At 33.1% G+C, this 24,535-nt stretch overlaps 1 protein-coding gene across 5 annotated transcripts in view; it reads right to left on the minus strand.

Moving 5' to 3' along the window:
• Nucleotides 1-548: 548 nt before the first annotated feature.
• Nucleotides 549-24,535, minus strand: part of ADGRL3 (adhesion G protein-coupled receptor L3) — a 501,774-nt gene continuing 477,787 nt past the window's right edge. For 3 of the 5 annotated variants that reach the window (XM_087864114.1, XM_087864113.1, XM_087864112.1), the window contains 2 exons: nucleotides 11,535-11,663; nucleotides 549-4,927 (listed from right to left, as the gene is read on the minus strand). In XM_087864114.1, coding sequence (XP_087720240.1) covers nucleotides 4,128-4,927; nucleotides 11,535-11,663 — 929 coding nt within the window. In that variant the 3' untranslated portion in view covers nucleotides 549-4,127. The remainder of the gene's footprint in view (nucleotides 4,928-11,534; nucleotides 11,664-24,535) is intronic. The other 2 variants (XM_045815875.2, XM_045815873.2) reach the window with 1 other exon arrangement.

Below are 24,535 nucleotides of genomic sequence, written 5' to 3' on the forward strand. Positions count from 1 at the left end.
TATATGTTTATCTCCATTACCATGAAAAGTTTCATCATACCAACTAAGTTAATATTTAAAAAAAAATTTAAAAACACTAAATTTTAAGGATCTTTTATCAATATGTTGACACTTTTAGGTTAATGGGGACTTACAAAATATAGATCATAAACTACACTTTTAATTTAGAGTCTTTGTGAATTTGTTTGACAAGAAGTTAAGGGTATTTTCATTATCTGCATTTGATTAATACAGTTTCCTGATTATTTTCATTTCAACATAATTGCTCTCACGCAAATTCTTTTTTGTTATTATGATTATTTTAGCATAGCAATTTATTATTCAACTATAGTATTTTTAACTTTATTAATAGAGTGGAACCAGAGGGATACTCAAAAAACTTGAAGGAAATCAAATCTATTTCTCCTTCACAAAATTTAGATTTCTCCATAAATATTATCAATTAGGAACATGGGCTGTGCAACAATCCAACAGTCTGTGACTCAGCTAAACATGAGGTCTGTTAGCTAGTGTCCTGATAAACAACCATGGGAAATAGACCTCAAAAGAAAAAAAAAAAACTCGAGTAAAATATTATGAAAATATTATTTTACTAGGAAATAATTATTGGTTTGTTTCATTGGCATAACTTCTACTTGCAGCTATCCAAATAATGTGCTATGTATGTATAGTATGTCTGTTTGATGAAAATTTACTTTATAGAAAATCAGATAAACACATCAGAAATATGCAGATGAGTAGGTCATGAATGGCACAGGGAGGTAAAACATAGTCAACCAAAGGTAGCAAAAAAAAAAAAAAACCAAGAAAAAAATGTAAAGTTATTAATTTATCAATAGCTACACAAGGGAAATACATGGGGGACAAAAGTCAAGTTCAGGAATTCAACCCTTGGTAGTGTAAAACGGACTGAATGAATACATGTTAGATATACACAAATTTCTATTGAAATGTATACATAATTACTTCCTTTAGCTACTGTTTTGTTTTATTATAGTCACATAAAACTTGGGGGAACAATCTCTTTCTGTAAAAGTCTTTGGGATCTTAAGTCTTTCTGAAAGCACATCAATTATGATGTATTCAAATTCAAAAATCTCATCCTTTCATCTTGATGCAAGAGCTTGGTGGTAACTGACAGTAGGAAATGGCCTTCTGCACCAGTTTATGTATTCAAGTGATTTTCTTCAGCTTGGTCTATGTAAAGCTGGGGAGGCTACCTGTTTCAAATTTCCATGTAATGAAACATAAAAGATAATGGGCAGGGAGGTAGTGATATCTGAAAATCAGAATTGGCAGCATCAGCAAGCTGAGTTGAGGTAGTTTCCCCATTGTTCTGTGAAACCAGCTTCTTACCGACAGAGCTGCTGTCATATAGATTTCTGTTGAACTGCCAAAACAAGCGTAAGTGCTCATAATCCACAGACCAACATCTGTGTTTCTGAAGTTACCTTAAACTTGTCCAAAAAGGATTCGTTCATTACCAAATGTATTCTGTGCAACAGATAGGCTAACCACCTGTCAGGTGCTAATATTGCCATGGTGTGGTATGAGAAAACCTAATTACCGTTAAAGCTTGAGGTTTTCCTGCAACTTAAAAAAAAATCTGGAGACTTAAAAAATACTCATGTTAAGTGACCAAAAAGGAATGATGCATAAGATATTCTGAGGTGATATTAAGGTTATGATGTACTCTGGCCCAGCACAGAATTTTTTTTGTCATATATTTTTAAACTATATATAGATTACTGACTATTCTGTAAACTACTGCTTCTCATCTTAATTTAAGAAATTAATTTGTAGATGGGTGGTGTTTAGATTTGGGGGGAAAAAGAAAAAGAAAAGAAATCACCAAAATATCACATGCTACAAGAGAAATTATAATTTGGCAAATTCATTCTGGCTTTGCTCTAAAAGGGACTCCATGCTCAGACACCGCTGGTAAAGGTTCGTCAGTAATTGGAGATCTAGAAAATTTCTTTGAAAGGACTTTTTTCATACATGGGACAAGAAAAATTAGCATAAAAATATCTTATGTTATCTTTATAAAATGGATATTCACTTTGCCATTATCCTGGCATTTTTTTAGCCAATTGAGTGACTTTAAATTTCTAACATCGAAATGGGACTTGTAAGGAAAGAAAATACATGATCTACCCCTCCTCCAATTCAATACTTAAATCTCCGATTGAAGCTGGTTTTTATAGTAGGCATAGTGACTCCAGCTGGCTTATAAAATAAGCACATAGTAACATATATTAACCTGCCTGAAAGTAAGTTATACATCTTATTTCATCCAACATAAATTTGCCCATCCCATTTCTCTGGTTTACTCTGTCTGCAAAAATGGTATAATTTTGTGCTTAGGTTATCCGTCTAGGCAGATTTGATTTCTTTTGCATGACTCATTTGGGCCATAGAGGATTAGCAAAGTATATATAATGAAAACAGAAGGAAAGACGAGAAAAATAAAGAGTAATTAATCATATAGTACATACATCAAAACAATATCTTCTAAATCTCAATCAGTTGTTTATTGGTTGGCAAACAAGTTTCACTTTTACAACAAATATTAGTAATGAGGTCATCCAACTTTGAGACCATACAAAATGGATCATAAATTTAAAAAAAATTATATGTGCTGCTAATTTACCTCTTGTATTCCTACATTACTTAAAATCCTGTCAAATAAATAAATTTTCCTGTTAATAAACAGAAGAGTTTAAAAAAAAATCACTTCAAAATAACTTGACCTTTCGATTCTTACTACAAGGGAGTGAATTTCCTTTAAAAATTGGTAGTGCAGGTGCCCACTTGGGGATCAGACTGAGCATTCAGCACTTTAACGCCTATGGGATACCTTTTTTTTTTTTTCACATGCAGAAGCCCCACTAGTTCTATTGACACCTCTTGACTTCTAGAATCATAGCTACTGTCTTGGTGATGAACTGCTTGCCAAATATGCTTTGCATTACAACAGATGTGCACTGTAAACATAAAAGTTCGTCCTGCTCTAGTTTGCAAAAATGCTCTTGGAAATACTCTGACTGAATAAAGATATATAGTGAGGGAAGGAAGTCTAATTTTATTTATTTTATTTTTTTTGTAAAAAATAATTTGTTTGTATTACTAGAAAATGATTCTTATAAAGTGATAGCTTCATTTATTTATTTATTTATTTTTTTGCCAGGTGAAATTTTAAAGAAAAAAAAAATCAATAAAAAAAGAAGAAAAAAGGAAGATAGAAAGAAAGAATAAAGAAAAAAGAAAAAGAGAAAAAAAGGAAAAGAAAATGAAGGAAGAAAGAAAAGAAAGAAGAAAGGAAGGAAACTTTGCTCTCTTACTGGTAGACAAACTTGCAAGACCAGCACGAAAGAAAAAGAAAGTATCTCTTTTTTTCCACTACATTAACAGGACTCAAATTCTGGAGGAACAGAAAGCTGACTATATGTGCAATGCTAGTATCTGTACATTACATAGAAATTGTTCAATGTTTTTCTGCCATTAGTTTTATCATCAGTTAATACAGCAAATCATAAAATATGCATTTAGCATATAATTCTAGAATTCCCCTCCATTTCATTATTTTGTTGTTTTATTTTGTATTCCACAGCTATTCCCGCTGTGGTGAATTCAGGTTGTGAGTGACTAAAAACCACTATGTGATACAGTTTTGCTTTGTTTTATGTCTGTTTGTGCAGCACTCCAATCTAGATGCAGCGTTGTTACTAATTTCAAACAACCATTCCGGCCTTTTAAAAATCAGGTCCTTGTTATTATAGTAACAGAGCATCAGAGATGTTAGAACAAACACAACAGAATTCAACAAGGCCACAATGCGTGCCATTTTCTTCATATCTCGTTCATTAACATAATGAAGTCTCCATCTGAGGGGGAAGACAGGAAAGGAGAGGGCACAGGGGAATTTCAGCAGTTATCTTTCTCCCCTGGGCTGACCTAAAAATCCCAGTTTAAAAAAAAAAAAGAAAAGTCTGAAAGTTTGTGTTCGTCTTTCGAGAACAGCATAACGATTTAGGAGTACACACATTATTACCACTGCTTATATCAACTCAGAACAGTCAACCAGGTGTTAGCCGTTTTGTTGGTTTAAATTTCTGGGTCATCTTCTATAGACTAGTGACCAAATGAGCTGGTCCTTTTGAACTGCCCTCCGGAGGGGTCCCATCTTTGTTTGGAGGAACTATAAACCCATCACTGCTACCGCGCCCTAGCTGGTAGTAGGTGTGCAGCTGATGGACGTGGTTTCTGGAGCCTAGGTTTGGCATGCTTTTGTAGTAAACATCTTCGGCATCACCACATTTGGCCGGTGGGGGTTCGGTCTGGGTGCTGGTGGTAACGCTCTCTGTGGCAGGCACACCAGCCAGTGCCGGCATGCTGGTATACAGAGAGTCCCTGTGGGGTGACTGCAGATCTTCTGTGTGCTCGTTGGTTAGCAAAGGGAAAAAGCTCTCGCTGTGGTCTTGGGGGAGCCGCCTCCTGGTGTAATGGTGTGGCTGGTGGTTCTCTGCGGAGTAAACTCTTGGGGGAAGCAAAGGAGCATCAGATTCCTCATGAATGAGTTCCAGGCCCAAACTCTCCTCATGGTTAAAGGAGGTGGCGTCATCCAGGACAATGGCATCATCTTCACTCCCGCTGCCGAGGTTATTCACCAGCTTGTTCATCAGATTCCTGTTCTGTTCACTGGAGCGCTCGTGGTTGTTCAGGTAAGACGGGATATAGTTGGAAGTGAGTTCCTTCAGAATCTTTTTCTCTAGGGCGGTCTCATTGTGGTTATAGCCACGGTCTATGATTTGCACACAGTTGCTCAGGTATTCACCACTGGCAATGCTGTAACTATTGCCATGGTTACCATTCAGTGGTAGAGTATCCATGACACTTGTATCCCTGGCATTGTTCAGAAGCCCCTCTGAAAAAGATTACAGAACACTATGACATTTACATCCAGTTGGCCATAGAACACACACACAGACACAAAAGCAAAAACATCCGACTATGAGGTATGTATAAATTGCTAGCATGTTTAATTAAGTATAAAATGTTTGGAAATAAACAAAAAATACTAGTAAATCTATATGTACATATCTATATATACACTTGGACAATTGATAGAAAGCCTATAAATGGAAAAGTATCTAAAATAAATCTTTAAAATAATAATTTTTAGAAACCTATGAATTTGCCATTTCCACACAAACATTGCCTGATACTATCTGAAGCATATTTGGTTATAACTTAGAAAAAAATAACACAAAATTTTAGTGTAATCATTCGTAGCTTTCAATTTATACACATCAAAGTCAATTCAATAATTCATTACCTTTAATTTTACATGTCTTAACATTAAAATAGGTATAATATTAACATAATTCATGTGTGGTGCTTGGAATATGCTATGAATATGTCAAAAGTAAAAGAATCAAGCACTTTCTAACAATTTGATATGGAATTTTGTAAGAATCAAATTAATTCCTACACACAAAACCACAAAAGGATTATGTTAAATTTGTCAGAATGATGTAGTCATGAAATAATGCTTAGTCAAATAAATGGCACATCAAAATAATTTGCACATAGGAACTTTCAAAACAAAAATATTTGGATTTACTTTCTAATTTTTTTTTCTACGTATAAACCCAGTAGAGCTTGTTTAGGGTCAGTAGGTAGTACTACAAGAGAACGTGTAAAGACACAGGGCTCTGATCCCTAAAAACATAGTGTCAGTATTAAAGATTCCATGCCATAATGAGTGATGACTTTGTGTGCATATATTAAACTTTGAGTTTAAAGGAGATTAAACATTTTATTCTGGGAAGAAATAGTTTTAGTGAAATAAAATTTAACCACATGCTTCTTCAAGGGTTTTGCATTCTCTTGAATAAACAGAAATCCAAGAATCTATAATAGTTTCAAAAGCAGTTCAAATGCAACCACGAAAGAAAATAAAACACAAACATTTAACCAATACTCATAAATAAGAAAGGATATTTCTTTACAGAACAATTAATTGAAAAATTCTATTAAACTTCTCAATACACTGCTAACTTGTGAAAATACAGCATTCATTCTATATCTGTGATGCAGTTATGATTATCAAAACTGAACTAGTTCATTGCTGGTTTAAATAAAGTGTCCCAAATATATCAACTTGTATATGGACTTCTGATGCATACTCTGTACTCAAGTAACAGTTTCCAAAAACAGGAATGCATGAAAGATTCATTAAAAAGCAGCCATCACAGACATAGGGTGAAGCGATTTATTTTCATGTTATAAGATACCTTGTAGACAAATCCACAATGTTAAGAAAAATAAACGTAAATGCTCTTTAAAGGGCTGTATGTGATGGGTGACTGCTGCTGTGGAGGCCGCTATGGTATGCTGGATGGTTATGGTTGAGTGACTGATGCATTGAAACGTGTGTATTATTTCTGTTGTCAATGCATTAGGTATAGGTTGGAAACAGCCAGAGTAAAATAAAGTGGGTATGCTGCATGTGACATACATTTTATGATGGAATGTACTAATAAAAATTAAAAGTTTATGCATTACTTAGCAAAAATAAATGCTTAATTTAAAAACAATTTAACTCACACAAACATTACATGAGACTTAACAACTATGTTGATCATGTGACACAATAAAAGAATCAGACAACAAAAGCGTCTAATCTCTATTAACATAAATTTATATAAGTCGATTCATAGGCTCTTTAGTTTTTAAATTGTGAGATGAACTGTTTTTAATAACTACATCATCTATATGTGATGCAATAAAAGTGAACTAAAAAAAATTACATTTGATATGCAATGTTTAGCTTTACTCCCATACTTGTCTCTCTGTAGGGCTCTAAACGACAGCATGAAGAAAAGGAAAGAAAAAACAACAAGTAAGCTTACAGCGACAGTAGAAGAAACATGAGTAAAAAGCAAATTGATGATATGCAGAAAAAAGAGTCAAAGGAAATAATTTCCACTGCCCCAAAATTCATGAGTCTGTGTTACATGGTTTATCATAATTAAAAATACTGAAATGTTAGTCAGAAAATAAGAAACCCCCCTTAACACATGCTAATAAAATGAGTCTTTAATAAGCGTTTGTACAGTTTAGAAATGTCCAACAAAACACATTTATTTTAAAGTTAAGATTATCACACCAACCAAGGAGAGTAAAGATTTGAGTGCAAGCCATGACGATTCCCACAACTATATTTCAATATTGCATATAATTATGTGTATGTATGTCTGAACATACCTGCTTCTAAGGAATGTTACTTAACTTTAATTTTTTTCAGTAAAATTATAAATAAAATCTTCAGCTTGTATACATAGAAAAAAACCCACAGTTGTAGGTTTCCATAGTTGCATGTTTTTTCCTTTATGTATCTTTTGTCTTCCTGTAAAAAGGTTATCTTTCCCCACTGTACCTATACAAATGCTTCTTATCATTTGTGAATAATACTGATCAGAACTGTCATTTCTGGAACTCTTATTCAAAAGTTGTATAACTATGGAGAAAAAAAAGGTTAAATCCAACCATTATTCGGTATCAAGACAACGTGAGGGGAAGAAAAATACCACCATCAATATCAGGTTTTCTTCTGGATTGTTGCACAATCATTTGCAATCAAACTTTTTTAGAGTTGATCCTTTAAAAAACAATCCTAGCAAAATTATTAAAAAAAAAAACACTCATATTTTAATCAGGTCATAAAGGACGGCTCTTGCTGAATTTGTTTACAGGAAGGTTAAACCATCACAAAAATAAAAACCAGGAAGCTCATTGGGCTAGCTCATCGCAGGAGATTCCAACTAGTTATAAGTTAACCACTGCTTTAGAGATATGGTTTTTGGACTTAAAAGTTAATTTACTTAGAAAAGACCAACAATGTTTCAAAGTGGAGAGGAAAGTTCTTTTAAAGTTTCCAAATAACTTTAGAAAAATAATTTGAATTGAAGAGCCAAACCAGTATAGTAACAGATGGATATCGTTTGTAAGCTCAATATGGCTCCTTCCCTAAATAATAGAATTTTAGAACTGGAAAGTCCATGAGAGATAACTGAAGTTCAACCCTGCTTTTCAGGGATGAAGAAACTGCAGCCAAGACAGGCTGAGCCTTATCTAACCCCACCCTGCTAATAGTGGCAGGACTGAGATCAGAAAGAAAATCTCATAGATTTCCTCTGTGCACTACTACCATCTATGTCCTCTTCACATCTGCCTTAGGCTTTGAAGCCATAACGGAATATTTATTTATATATTTAATAATATAATCTTGTATTCTTACCGACTATAATGTATCCTTTTATATCCTGTCCTAAGGATATGTCTTTCTTTAAGTTGGAGAAGAGAATTAAATTATTACTTTAAAATGTAAATTATTTTGTAAAATCATGACTTCCCTATTTTATGTCTTATTGATAGGTTAATCTATAGCGAGATTTATCTTACAAAAATTGAATTCTCCAGTACTGACAAGAAGAAGATGATCCAGAAATACTATGCATGGAGTTTTAAATATTTCCACAGATAGAGTCTGAATCCAATATAATAGAAGTATATTACTCATCTTTACTCTGAACTCTATATGCTTCAGTAACTCTATAAACACATCTCTACATATTTTAAATAAAGGCATTACAAACAAACATGGATACTTTAAATCTGAATACTTTAAATCTGAATGCTTCTTTGCTTGGATAGCATTGGTGCAACTGAATTAGAGAACCCACAGAACAGAACCAAGTGGTAATTCAACATAAACCACTCCAGTACATACCGAGCCACCTATATTTCATGTAAGATTTCCCCTTGCCAGTAAGAATATTAAGTGCATTCATCTGAAAGCATAAGATTAGTAGCAATACGACAATCACTAAGATTTATTTTTGGTCAGTGATAAAAGTATTATTTTAGGCACTATCACAGTTTAACATCTTAAAAAAATCTTAAAACATAAAACAGTTAAACAATTTCACTTCAGATTCTGAAAAACACAAATAAAATTATCTACTTTTGTTTTTAAGAAAAGTCAATGGAATTTATTTAACTTACTGACAAACACAATAAGTCCATTCAGAAGAATTCTTTGTGTATTTATTGATGATCTTAAGAGCAACGTTCAGTAACAAATTTCACAGAAATAAAACTTTATACCTCAATGGTATTATTTTAAATTTTGCATCAGAGAATTTCACTTTGATAGTGTTTATAGTAGTGTTCCATCCTTAGAAAAATCCCCTAATTTATGATACCAGTAAAAATAAAATAAGACAAGAAGGCAGATACTGAATTAGGGAAAACATATAGATTAATAATTGTTAGTTTTTCATTACATAAAGCATTAGAAATTATATCTGAATAATCAAAAAAGCTGAACAGAAGGTTATCTAAATTTTTACTTATTTTATAACAATAATAAGTAAATCAATTTTTTTATAACAAAATAAGTAAATCAATTTTTATGGCTTTTCTAACAACTCTTTGCATAAAGTGAATAATGCAGAATAGATTTAATTTGCAGATATGATGAAAATCTTCACTTAACATTATTGAAAACTTACTAATACGTCAGCACATTGTAAAATGTTTACAATGACACAATTATCTGTCATTTCGCCTAATGAAAAAAAAAACAACATAAGCATTCCTAAGGTCTGCTAAATTGTTGTGTCAAGCCACATTTGTTGTGTTGTGAAATGTACATTTCACTGAGTGCCACAATGAAATAGGGACATTTTAAGGAGAGACAATTTAGAAGGGGAACAGTTTAGAAGGCAAGAGACAATTTAGAAGGGGAACCATGAAGAAGGACCCAGAAACTATCTCATATTGATGGCACTAGGGAAATGGAGGACCAAAAGAAGCCAGGCGAGCTGCTTTCAAAGTATTTTAAAGGATTGACACAGAGAGCAGAAGAATACTTTGCTCTTCTTTGCTCTAGAGGGCAAATCAAAGCATCCTAGCCAGAGGCAGATTTCGGCTCAGCGGAAGAAAAAAAAAAAAAAAAGGAACAAATGGAGCATTTCAACAATTGAATGTATGAAATCCTGAGGTGAGAAGGGTCCCATTACAGGAGATCGGCACAGGCTGACAAAATGTCAGCAATGTGGTGAAGAGGATTCATGAGCTCCATTCCTTCTTTTGATTCTAAGAGTCTGTGATTCTTAGACAGGCCTTATAAAACTTGATAAATCAAAAATTCCCTTAATTACTTCATCTGACTGAGAAACAGTCTGACCATATTCCTGAAGTCACTTCTGTATTACTGACTTCACTATTTTTGAAATGATTTAAAATCATCCTATGTATCTGGCAAGGTGTCACCTAGGAAACTCAGAAGGTTTTAGACACTCAATGGCAGTGCTGTAACAAACACACTTTTATGGAACGGCCATTCACACCAAGTTTTACACACTCGCCACCCTAATATTTTACCTCTGACTGAGAAGGGAAAGAAAATGCAGATTCCTACAGAGAATAACAGGAATTTTATTTGAAATTGCCTGGGAAAGCTAAATACTGCTAATTTATGGCATCCAGCCTCAAAGAACCACTTCAGCCTCTTTCTTATGGTGAATTTTCCTTTGACTACAATATTACGTAATTGGATCCCTAACGAGGACTTTTCTTTCAGGAAACTTTTATTTGAATAGCTCTTTTCTGTGGTCTCTCGCATATGATATGAATATTTTTAATTTCTTGTGCTCCAATACATTTTTTATTCTTAGAAAAGATAAGCCATGTCCAAACGCTTATACTAGAAGTGGTTTTAAAGAGATTTATGCTTATTTGTTTGAGGTGCAATTAAATGTGTATATCATTTTAAGCTGGAGGATATTCAGAAGAACCATATCCCAAAGCCTTGTTTTTCGCACATCGCCACAGCAGACAAGAAATCTTGATGTTCCTGAGCCTGCTCACGCTGGCCATGGCACGCTAGTGCAGAACCTGACGTGCTATGGTCAGTTCAGTAGCGAACTGAATGGCTCTTTTCTCCACGGCTTAGTTCAACGTAATTTTCCATGGAGTTGACCTAAGTGCTTTCACCGGTACTGACGCCTTGCACCTAGAGTGTGCTTCATGGCATAATAACGTAAGATTATTTCCTTGGCCTTATAAATTAAGACTCTTGAATCAAGTCTTTCCTTTATCTTACTTACCTTAGGCAAATATCTCATTTCTCAAAATAAATACATAGATATTTAATATAGAAATCAATCAACAAGAAAAGCACTGACACATCACACTACATTTTATAACATTACAGAGAAACAAACACAGATTGGTGAATCAAGCATTTGTGTATCAGAAGAAAGGAATCCATTTGTTACTGAGGAAAACCTAAGGAAAATGGAAAATAAAAGCACCAAGGGGGTGGAAGGCGAAAGGAGTCTGTGTGTCTGCTTCCAAAACAAAGAAAAGGCAGGTGGAAGGAAAGAAAAATAGAATGTGGCCATAAAAGCTACATAAAATGGGACTCTCACTTGAAAAAATTAAGATAAACTCCAGCACACCTTGTGTGTTGTACATGCTGACAGAAGGGTTGTTACAGACCGCCGGTTCCCCAAGCAATGTATTATAGGGATTGTTAGTACCATGCGGACGAAGCAGAGCATTGCTTATAAGATGATTAGCCATGGCTCCTGGAGCAGCCCCATAGAAAGACAGAGAAAAAAAAAAAAGGTCAATCAGGCAAATGTGTTTGAAAAAAAGAAAGGAAACATTTAGAATGACAACAGTTGATATAGTCCTGATTACAGGCAGGCAGCTAATTAGACTCAAAAATATATGCCACTAAAGCACACATGTTTCCGATAATGCACATATCCAAGAGTCAATGGGAAAGAAAATGGTTTACAATGCTGATTAAGCCCCATTTAGGGTGTTCTCTTTCCCAAAGTATAAGCAAGAATATACTCCCATGCTTGCTAAAAATAAAAAAAAAAATTAAAAAAAGCAAAACATAGTCTTCCATACAAACAAAACAAAACAAAAGCTGGAAAAAAATTAAAACACAGAAAGAAAAGCCAAAATAAACAAAATATTTCTCTCATTCATAGAAACCATTGGGTTGTTCTCAGTGAAAATAAAAAAGAATAAAAGGCAACATTTACGATAAAACACTCATTTGGAGAGCAGTTGTTGACACAACAGAAGAATTTGACATTTCTTAAAATTCTATGAAAAAGAATTCCTTAAATTGAAATAAAATAAAATATAATCACTCTTATTAGTACACCATAGTAAGCATACTAATCAGGTGAATTTACAAATCTGATAAAATAATCATATAGATATTATTTTAAAATCTTTAAAAAATATATTCGCTTCATAATATCCAACACATACATAATTCCATTTTCCATTTTCCAACTGGTTGTTTGAATTTTGGCACAGCAAAGTCACAAAGTTAAATTATTTCATCTCTTTGTGAATAGATGTACTTAGCTCCTAACATATCATCAGTATGAGTTGCAACCTCCCATCCTCCAAAACTGCTTAACCAAATAAAGCGAAAGATCAGAGGAACAGTTTTATTAAATATAACTAGGCCACGTATAAAATGAATGCAGAATGCATGTTTATGTTAGATGATAAAGAAAATGTGACTGAGGAAAGGAAAATGCAAATTGTATGGGGACAGTCAGGTTGAACATGAGTATATGGTTACTTCAATATATATATTAGAGAATGAAAATACGATCTATAGACAAGGAGAAAATATTTGCAAACAAATGTACAAATATTTGTAATTCAACAAAAGACTAGTATCTGGAATATAGAAAGAACTCTCAAAAGTCAACAGTAAAACAACAACAAAAAAAAAACCCCAAAACAGAACACAAACAAAAAAAAAAACCCAATCCAATTAGAAAATGGGCCAAAGACATAGACATTTCATAGCAGAGGATATACAGGTGACAAACAAGCCCATGAGAAGAACTGCTATTAGCTATTAGGGAAATACAGATTAAAACAACAATATGATATCACTATATGCTGAAAATTTCACTGGTGACAACATTAAATGCTGGCAAGGGTGAAGAGAAACTGGATCATTCGTACTTTGCTGGGGGAATTTAAAATAGTATAGTTTTTCTGGAAAACAGTCTGGCAGTTACTTATTAAACAAACCATGCAGTTGTTACCATACCACCCAGCAATTGTACTCTTGGACGTTCATCCCAGATGAAATGGAAATTTATGTTCACATAAAAACCTATGCATGGATGTTCATGCAGCTTTATTTATAATAGTCCATAATGGGAAACAGCCCCGATATCCTTCAACTGGTGAATGGTTAAACAATCTGTGGCCCATCCTTACAATGGAATACTATTCAGCAATAAAAAGGAACAATTATTGATACACGTAACAAACTGGATGAATCTCTGGATCATAATAGAGAGTAAAAAAAGACAATCCAAAAGCTTAAATACTAAATGAGTCCATATATATGTATATATGGAAATTTACATATATATATATAAATAACATTCTTGAAATGACAAAATTACAGACACGGAGAAGACATTAGTGCTTGACAGAGTTAAAGATGCAAGGGGGAGGGAAATGGATATGGTCATATTGTGATAAACGGTCAACATGAGGCTTCCTTATGGTTATGGAGCTACTCTGTGTCTTGACTATGGTGCTATAACACAACCCATTCTTGTGATAGAATTGCACTGAACTAAACACACACACACACACACACACAAATACAATTAAATATAAGTAATGTTGAAGACATCTGAATAAGATTGCTAGATATTGGTCAATATTCTGGCAGTGATTTTGTAGTACAGTAGTATAGTTTTATAAGATATTATTGAGAAACACGGCACAAGGAACACGATCTCTTCATTATTTCATATAACTGTAAGTGGATCTATGATTATCTCAAAATTATAAGTAATCTATATTGAATGAATGAAACAAAAATGTTTAGTTACTTATAGAAATGTAAAAAAAAATGAGAAGAAAAAACTTGGCCATGGTAGTTTTTATTTTTTTTCAAAATCATAGCTCTTTGTGATACAGTAAATTATCAATCAAATCATGCATATTTTACCTTGTTATTTATTTTTTTAAGGAAGCTCTATGCCCAATGGGGGGCTTGAACTGACAACCCCAAGATCAAGAGTTGCATGGTCTACTGATTGAGCCAGCCAGGCGCCCCAAATAACACATACTTTAACCTCAAAAATGGGTAAGTGAACACCTCTAGATTTACAGGACAACATAACTTGTCAGATCTCTACAGCTGGAAGGTTTCAGTTCTTATAGGAAATAAGCCACGTGTTTGCATTCTATACTTCCTGCGAAGAACTAACACAGGACTAGCACAGAATTTTTCACTTATTAAATGCTCAATGAGTATTTGCTGAAATTGTACAACATATACATTCAAATGGCTTTAACACAGTGAGATGGCAGATCTTCCATTTATCATACAATGGGTCAATCAGGCTATTACTTTCCATTGATAAATTAAATATAGAGAATACTAGTAAGAAAAACTACAGAGTTGGCTACAGTGCCTTTCAGATAAGAAATGGAATACTGTAAATCTTAAACATGTGTATCATTGATGTTACACAAATTTAAGATTGTTAGAGACTAGATGGGGTCCACGCAACATTTTTAAAAAGCAAATTACTTGTAAATTGTACCTGCTACCTAATATTTATTATTGTAGCTTCTTTCAAGTAAAAAGGAAAGTTAGTCTTCAATACAAATAATTACTTTCTAAAATTACTCTAAGAATTTCAATAGAAAATGAAAGGTGTAAACAGCTTAAAATGAACGAGGGTAGAAACCTTAAAAATATAAAATGGCTCAAAATCACCACATTCCTTCACAGATCAAATAAGGGTTAGACCTTTATGGCTGGGGCTTATATCTGTATTTCTATAACCTTCCTTCATTATTACATATGACTTAATTTGAACTAATTAAAAAACAACTAAGATGCAACGATTTCATGCTACTCCCCCACCTCTTGCTTCAAATAGATTACAAGGTGTCTCTCTCTATATATTTTTTCTACACCAGTGTAAAAGAATATACTCTTTAGGTCCTTTAAGAAAGAAAATAGGTGAACTGGGAGGGATCCAACATAAGCAAAAAGCAGGTGACTCAATATTTTTTTTCCTGTTTATCATTGTTTATAAAAAATTAAAAATATAAGGACAAAAATTTAATCATAAAAAATGGAGTTCTGTAATTGAGTTGTAACGAAGCTATCAAAATTGTGACAGAAAATCCATCTGGCTATAGCTTTCCCAGCATAAAGTTCTATTTCAGTTTTTCAAAGTATTTTCTAGTTTTTGAATGTCCTTGAAGATGCCCTTATTAATCAAACTACTAATGTAGGAAGACCGAGTTTTTTAATCAATTCCCGATAATCTGGAAAGGCCAGCAACAATCACAGAAATGCCATTGGTATACAGCCATGCTGTGACACAGTGTTGACTAAATGGAACAACATTCAGTCCCAGCCACATGGCTTTGGTAGGTGGCTTCCTCAAATCTAGGCGCAATCCAGATCAGATACTGATCTATAGCCTAATAAGTGACATGCAGTCATAATTAGAGACACCCCGCCTTTAAATCTACAACCACACAAACACATAAACATAGTCTCAACCTTTCCAACATAATACACTTTTTCCTTTCTCATTGGTATTAAAGGCCTTTTTCCTGATAGAAAGTGAATCAGCTATGGATCAGGTTTATGGATTTGCTAGTTTGAAAGAATAAGGGATATGTTTGAGTGACCAAACAGTTATCTGTCGTTTGATTTCCCTAGTGCAAGAAGGCAATACTTTTTCCATGGACATTCAAAGCTTGCAAGAGGTCATTTTTTCTGTTGCATTCCGAACAAGTGCAACAAGGCATCATCCCATGGTTCCTACAGTCCCCACTCACATTTAGTTATCTCAATGACACCTTTGAAAGGTGGCCCCTTACCATGCCGAAAACACCGGTTTTTTGTCAATGCCTAGATCTCTGAACTGAAAACTTGTATAGTACCTGTCTTCTTGGGTCTTTAGTGTGCAAAGTTACTTTTGTCTTTCTCTATAGCTGCACTGCATCTCACTTGTCTTTGCTGAAGCCTATTCTGTTTGCTTCTGGCTGTTTCCCCAATTTACTCAGGTCACTTCGAATTCTGATACTATTTTCCAAGGTTCTGTCCACCCTGTCTCTTCCTCTTCCTTCCGACTAACTTCTGATTTGTAAACTTCCTTTCTAATAGCTGTGAAGTTGCTGCAGACTTCCAAGAAGATCAGTGTTTACAGACCATCTGTCACTGTTTTTCAGCTGTAAGTTTACTGGTTAGTCAGGTTGAAGACACAAATAGGCTGATGTTGCGGGCTGGAGGAGAAGATTTGGGAAAAGAACGTTTATGTGCAAATTTCATGGGAATGTAAGCCCTAGGAAAGCAAGGAATACACTGGGTTTTATTACTGCTCTACACCAAGTGTCTAGAATAGTTCCCAGGGCTCGGTAAATATTGGTTAATTAATGAAGAACATGTGAAATCTATGGCATCCTTAGTATATCAAACTAAAGCAAGTCATTTTATCAATTATGAGCAGTTTTATAATTTGAGCAAATTTCTTAAGAGTGTCAACTGTCCAATTCTTAATGTGATTTCTTCATTTCCTTCTAACACTGTACCAGGTCCTATAATACTGAAACTTTAAAGCAGAAATAAACACTCATATAATTATTTGGAAATACAAAATGCTACCTGAATACTAACTGCAGATAATATGATAAAAGGGGGGGGAAATAATGGCACAGCCTGCTGTGACTTAAAATAAAAAGCTCAAATTGGGTAAAAAAGCTCAAAGTAAAAAAGCTCCAATTGGCTATGTAAGAATAACTGCTCCTTAATTATCTGACTCACTGAATCCTGGGTATAGTCTAGTCAAACCTGCTCTTTAATAAAACCATGGAAAAGGAATTAAATTGAACTTCAATATATGTGAATCATCAACAAAACTGTCAACAGAGAGCCAACCACGAGATCTTCTCTGGCGAAAGCAGGACACAAAGCAAAAAAGATTTTCATATTCCGCACTGAAAAATTTTGGGAAGTTTTTCTGACAATTATTTGAAAGTCGGATCCTAAGGCCGCTGAGAAATACTACATGTAAAATCACAGACCTTTTAAGAAGAGTCTTTTTCTTTTTTACTTTGCTTCTATCTGAAGAGAGAGCTATAAAAGTTTTTGAATGAGTGCAGTTTGAATGGAAAAATAATGAGTACACTCTTTTCAAATGCATAGTTTTACCAGAAAACTGTTGTATTTCTTTCCTTATGAAAATAAAATAGGTGTTTTGACACGGGGAGGCCTTCAATGACAGCACTGTCGAGGCCGGTTCGGTGTGATATGTGTAATTGAGGCCTGGAAATCAAACGTAGAGCGGCAAGCTTTGAAATTGTGAAGTAAAAAAACAGATCCGAAAAAAAAGATGACAGTTGAATCCCACTTGAATCCATATTGTATCATTCAGAAACCTCATTCAAACAACATCTCTTCCTGACAGCAGGCTAACAAAAGTACACTGAAAAGTTCTTAAAATAACTTGAATTGTCATTCTGCTTTGCCCCTCACACTTTTTTAAAAAAAATGTACTTTCATTCTTATTTGTTCTTATTGGGTAGGCAAAGTTGTCTAGTTCTAGGCCTTGGTGTTCTCATGAACCAACTGAATACGCCGTTCTTGAGAGTCGCATACCAACACATTACTAATTTTCAAATTCTCGTTATTTATGAATATCTAGGATGGTGCATGTTCTGTTATTCCGCCAGAACAGTTTTACCTGGATAGTCTTTCTTCTTTAATACACCTTGTCCTTCATTCTGTTCCCTCTTGGTTCCCTCTCCTTGATTTGACATATTTTGCTTTTATGAAGTCATTTCCAATACATATATTGACGAATGCATAGACATCAGAGTTCTACATAAAGCAGAGGCACTACGGGATGACGCCTCTCTGCTTCTGTCTTCAGAACTTGATTCTGGCCCATAATGGAGCCTTCATTTCACACAAGTAAAAAATAGTTTCACTAAAGATGGCATTTTCCGTAGAATCCTAAGTTCGGTGTTAAGCAAGTGATCTTTTACCAGGAGATGGTATCTATTGAGTTGTGAGACCCTTAAAATTGAACGTAAAGTTGTATGTTTGTGTGGTCATGCGCACATGACTGCATTTCTTTCTTGTGAAAGGATCCGGTGACTTTGATTTCCTTTTCAAAGAGGTTAGAAAACTGGTAGAGAGAGAAAAAAAAGTCTTTTTCTTTAGTGAGTGAGCTATATTATAAACAACTGGAAAAAATGGATCAGAAGTACCCCAACTACGTCTTATATTCATTTTAACATTATCTAATCTACTGCTATCATTTACTACATAAAGAAACACAGGTCCAGAGACATTTATAATTTATTCAAGGTCACATCTGACTCTGGTAGTTTTATTCAAACACATTTAAATCCATGACTTTCAAACATTTTTAGCATCCTCTCCCAAAAGGATGTTTCAATAAAACTTTATCAGGAGCCTTATACAAGTGTATTACTTTTCTCTCATATGCTTTTCTGTAATGTTCAATTATTTAATTTTCATATTCATGTATTAATTTATATTACATAAATAAACCAAAATGAAAGTTAATCAATAAAAGAGACTTCCAGAACTCTGGAGAACTGATTCAATAGGTATTATCTATTTTAAGCATTTTGTTTCCTATTTTTTCTCTTTCTGTCTAACAGTACAATATCAACATCACACACAATCTACAGAAAGAGCGGAAAAATGATTAAGTTCAATTTTGGAGGGCTACTTTATAAAATAGGAACAGCCATTTGAATCAAGACCAAGTTGTTTATAATAACGAACAAAACTAAAAGAATCTACATACTACCTTAAAATTATATAAAAATAACTTTAAAAATCACAGAAATCATAATTTTATATTTTGCAGTTATTCAAATAATTAATGAAATTATCAAGTGTCAAAGAAGAAATATTTTATTGAAAGCCAAGAGCTCTTTCATAATTTTTTTTCTAAAGTCGTAAATTGAAGAGCTGACATCTTGATTTATTACACTGTGCACTTTTAATAGCCAACAAGTTTGCTATTAAATTTTAATCAACCTGCCCTATTAAATTTCTTTCAAATGGTTCAGAGATACTTCAGCTTCTTTTAATAGCAAATCCATTCACTGGGAATCTATTAATATGGACATGTTTTCTCCAAAGTACAGATTGGGTTATTGTTAGTTTAATATGAAATTAAATATTCTGAATGCAGAGGTGTTGTCTCTGTTTAAATAGCTAAGCTCAGAGTTTTAGATATGGGAACCCAAGAAATTACCTTGTATATTCCTCCTTATTTTGCTCTAATGGGCTCTTTATATGTCTTCTTGTACAGACACATGAGTTTTTCTACAATAAATATTTAGAAGTCAAATTATTGGGCCATACATTGTCCACATTTCAATTTAGAACATGTTGCCAAAATTCTGGCAAGTGTATTTGTACCAATTCACACTTTCATGAGCAGTAGAAATTTCTCAGATTCCTACTAGGACTTGGTATTGTAAGCTTCATATTTTTGCCAATCCGATAAGAGTATACAATGATATTTCATATTACTGTTATACTTTGCATTTCCCAGATTATCAAAAAGATGGGGTAATTTTTCATGCTTATTAGCCATAAAGGTTTCCTATTTTGTGAATTGCCTGTTCTTATCTTTTGCCTATATATATTGATTTGTAGACATTCTTCATACAACATAGGCATAACTTTCTGTTTGTTATATGTTGTTTACACCTTCTCCCAATAGCTTACTGTCATGAGTACTGTTTACATTTTGAGACAAGAACCTTACCTTTTTCTTATAATTTATAATCTGTGTTTTATTTCTAAGAACTCCTACTTTAACCTAATATATATATATTAGGCTATAATGTATATATACTAAATAATATATATATAATATATAATAATATATATAAAAGCTCTAAAGAATTTTTGTATTATATATTTTAATGTATTTTATATAATATATTACACTGTATATTGTAATTATATCTATCTAATAATTTTACATAATTAACTGAAAGCAAAACTGCTTAGAGATCTTTGGTTTTCTGACTGCTCAAGCCAACAGCAGCAAAATTAAAACTCAGAATTCTTGGTGAATCTTTGCTGCACAATAGTGTAAGTGGTTAATCTGCAGTTGAAATGATGAACATATGCTATTCAGACATTCATCTCTAAAACTCATCCTTTGTGGCCAAAAACATGTATTTCTGTGTGCTGTTAACTTGGGACATGTTGAATACATTTGGACATTTTTGAATACATTTCATAGTACTAAAAACAAAAAATACTAAGCCTAAAGATAATGAGCCAAGTTTGCTTAACCACAGGCAAAATAGCAGTAATTACAGATCTTTTTAGTGTATCAAAGGCATTTAGCAAAATGTCATTCACATTATAGCTACTTAATTTCTCTACATTGGATTATCTCTTGATATCTGTTAATGGAATGTGGTCAATCCCACAGTTATATGTATTTGTAAATCACACATTGCTTGTGCATTTTCACTTAATAAAACGCACCTCAGAAAAAAGGAAGGTAAGGAAGTATAATAACTACTTAACAATATGAAATGCTTTACCAATATGAAGAAAATATGACTTTTTGTATAACGCTCTGCCCTACGCTGGCATCCTTTCCTATATTGAGCAAATTATATAGCTTACAGGCAGAAGGTCTATTCTGGCTAAAACTTGAATATTAAACTTGGAACCGATAGTTTAACAAATATGTCTGAGAAAAATAAATTAAAACAAAGCATCTATGAATAAAGAGATTCTTGATAACATTTGGAAAAGGCCTGTTTCATCATTTAATCATAATCAGTTCTGTTCTGTTTAGACTAAGACTGTTTCAAGAAACTTACATTGTTTCTACCTCTCTGCATCAAGATTAACTATCTTCCTTCAATCTGTGTATCCTCTCAAATCTTTCTTAATTCTCCAGTGATTTTTCTGGGGTTGTAAATTACGTTCTATGAGTGTGATGAGTAACTTGTCTTAGTTTTTGAAGCAACCGCATTCCTTATAATGATAAATTATGAAGAAAGTCTCTTATGAAAATCATAGGAGAACCCATCACATAAACACTTACTTTTAAATGGCATGTAAGGTTAAGCTATAGAAAATGCATGCTTCTGTATGCAGTGTAATTCAATAAAACAGAAGCTATTTTAATTGGATACTGCACAATTATTGGTAATGACAATTTAAGTACCTTTTTTCTAATGAGGACTCTTTTTGGCTAACCATATATCCCTCTTCCACGATTTAATTTTTCATGTAACTGAATTAATTCTATTTACTTTCAAAGTAGCAGATACGAATTAATACAATCTATTTCTTAGAAAAAATAATGTGAACAAATAATGGCTTTGTTAGTTAACTTTGGATGTTGTATACTACATTTATATCCTCACAAGCTTTATGTTTATAATACAGTAGGAACCTTTTTCCAGATGAGAGGTATAGTCAGGTTTTGTTTTTAAACTGTGAATATAAGACATTTCATACTTTTTGTTAAAACTGGAATTAGCACATAAAAATAGTAAGTTTAATTTATAACATTATCATTATCTATCTGAAGTTAACTCAAACAGATTTTCTACTTGTTTGAGGCATTATTACGTTGTCCTGACAGAGGACAATGTCAAATTCAAAAGTACAAATACCTGGGTAAAATTGTATCTTTGGTTGGCGCTATACTGAATTATTAGAGGCAGAAGCTATTTACCTGATTTTTAAACACAATCTTTGCTCTGACCAAGATGTTCATCCTTTTACTGAAACGTAAGAAGTTAAAGATAAAGGATTCTACCAATAAAATACCTTGAGACCTTCCAGGAAAGAAAAGAAGAATGATTATAAAAATCTTCTTGCAACCCAAGTCCTAAAATCAGACAATAATATATAGCAAATCAGCATATTCTATATCAAATAGTTTTGAAAAGCCTGGCCAATCCATCTCTCCATATATTCACAGTGTTTTAAAGCTTTTCTTTCTGTAACTGAATCGGATGAATCCACAGTAAAGAGTATACCTAGCACAAAATAAAGTAGAAGGAAATGAGTAGTAGGTGAAGGAAATTAAGAAATAAAGATGTTGATACTTGTGGTGTTAAGAATATCATATTTCCATGTGAAGTGAGAAAAGTATCTTTATTCTAATCTTAGCAAGCTTCATGAAAAGCTGTCATCATAAAAAAAGAGTGAACAATTTTGTTCTCATGACTAGGGCTTTGCAGTCAGAAAGATCTTGTTTAGAATCTAGATTTCATCCTTTATTAGCCATTCCACTTGGACAAGTAAGCAAAAAACCCAGCTTCTTCATGGATATAAAGATAATGGATGAATCATGAATAGTGTATAATAGATAAAACTCCTAACTACACCCACCAAAAAATCCCAAAGGGATCAAAAAATATAAAGAGCCACATTGTGTTCTATTAGAGGAAAGAATACCAGGGATTTCTGAAGAGAAGTTGAGTATATATATTTAGTTCTTAAAAATAGATGTTTTTTTGAAAATTACATCCCCAGCAACTTAGATGAAACAACAGTAATATTTCAAAAATAAGTGGGAATGTTTCATAGCACTATATTTAGAAATTATCAAGGTAACTCACTGCAGCTTGTTTGATTTATAATAAGGAGATAAGAGATACTGCTAACTATATATATATAAGGTGGTAAGATAATAAACTATAATAATGCAGAATCTACATAAAGAATTCTCTTTGTGAAGGGATCTATAAAAGCTACAATAATAATAGTAATAATAATAATAGTAAAGTACAAGCCATTTTTACTGTTGTGTAGTTGGCTTTGAGAGGTTGGATGACTGAAAGGACTCATATCAAAGAGACAAAGTTAAAAGCAAAGCACAAGAAGGACTCACTGCGCAAGCATTTTAGAAGTTTTACTTTCAGTTCCTGACAGCAATTTATAGCAAGAACATTTGCCCCTGATTGCCTAGAAATCAATATTCAATATATTTCATTTTGCAATGGAGAATTCATTCTGAAAATAATTTGGTCTCCTTGAGTTAGGAATCAAAATATTAATAGCATTGTTTAATTATCTATCTGGCATAGCATTTCACTTTTAAAATCTTTACCTACTTTGCTTTTGTGTTATTAAACTGATTTTCCTAACACAAAAGATATCCTTATTTTGTAGTACATTTTCTGATTATGTCTTTATTGATGACGTGTATAAAAGGAAATGAATTAACAAGAGAGTACTGTTGCCTCATTTACAAATCAAGAATATAAAAGTCAAAAAATACTAGATATAAATATAATGGTGAATCTCAAATGAAAATGTTTTCCATGCCATAATACTTATAATATTTGCACTTATATTACCATAATGCTTGTTCATAATAAAAAGTAATTTGTTGTACAAGTCAACTTTGATTTATTAGTCATGCAAGTACTCTTAGGCACATCATTTAACTGTTTTTGCAAATTTCACAAATAGATGTCAGGATCTGGTTAATATTTACAAACAATTTTATAATCCTTCAGAACAGCAAGGCTTTTGAGAAATAGGACACATTTGTGCATATAAAGTCATATTATATTTACTGAGATTAATAAAGTGCAGTGAATGAGTATGAGGGTTTCACCCTTTTAAGCTTTAATTTATAGAAGTCATTAACTGCAGTGAAACACCACTTACAATTTTTCATTGCACTTTTCTTTAAAAACACAAAAGTAAAATATGTTGAGTAGCCTGAATATTAATGAGGTAACAGGTGATTTACTGTGAAGTTTCTTCTGCCTTGGTGACCAACCTCCTGGGAAAGACAATACAGTCTCTGACAAGACATGAGTTTAAAACGGGAATGAGTCACATCCCTGCTCTGCTACATAACTGGTTATTTAGCAGGGCTGTCTGAATTGAACTAGTGTTCTCAGCTTCTGAAGGGCAGAATAGGGCTTGGAGGAAAGAGAAGGCAGTGTTTGCTTATATCATTATCTAAGGTAGGGAGAAGAAATATTTTACCTTTATTTCTTCAATGCTAAAATATGGTTACAAATCAGAAGTGGAAAGTACAACTAGGCAGATATAATGTGCATTTAATTTCTAATGTAGAAGAGACAATTCAGTTTTATTAGTTTATTTCTTTTTGTTAGCCTCAAGGGTAGCACCATTTTAGGTAAATTATTATTTCTTTTACTTGGCATTCAGGTAACTGTTTTATTCCTCCCACCTATTACTAGAAAATAAAAAGGAAAGAAAACCTTCAGTAGTCAATGATGAATTTTAATATCTAATTATCTGAAAGCACTGGCAAGGATCAGTTTTCATTTGTTAGAAGATGTAAGCAAACTTCTGAGTAAAATAATGATAAGAGTACTTATTATTTTGGAGGCATTGTAGTAA

This window comes from Ursus americanus, chromosome 8, assembly GCF_024610735.1.
Source record: "Ursus americanus isolate L20-20 chromosome 8, mUrsAme1.1.p, whole genome shotgun sequence".
NCBI lineage: Eukaryota > Metazoa > Chordata > Mammalia > Carnivora > Ursidae > Ursus > Ursus americanus.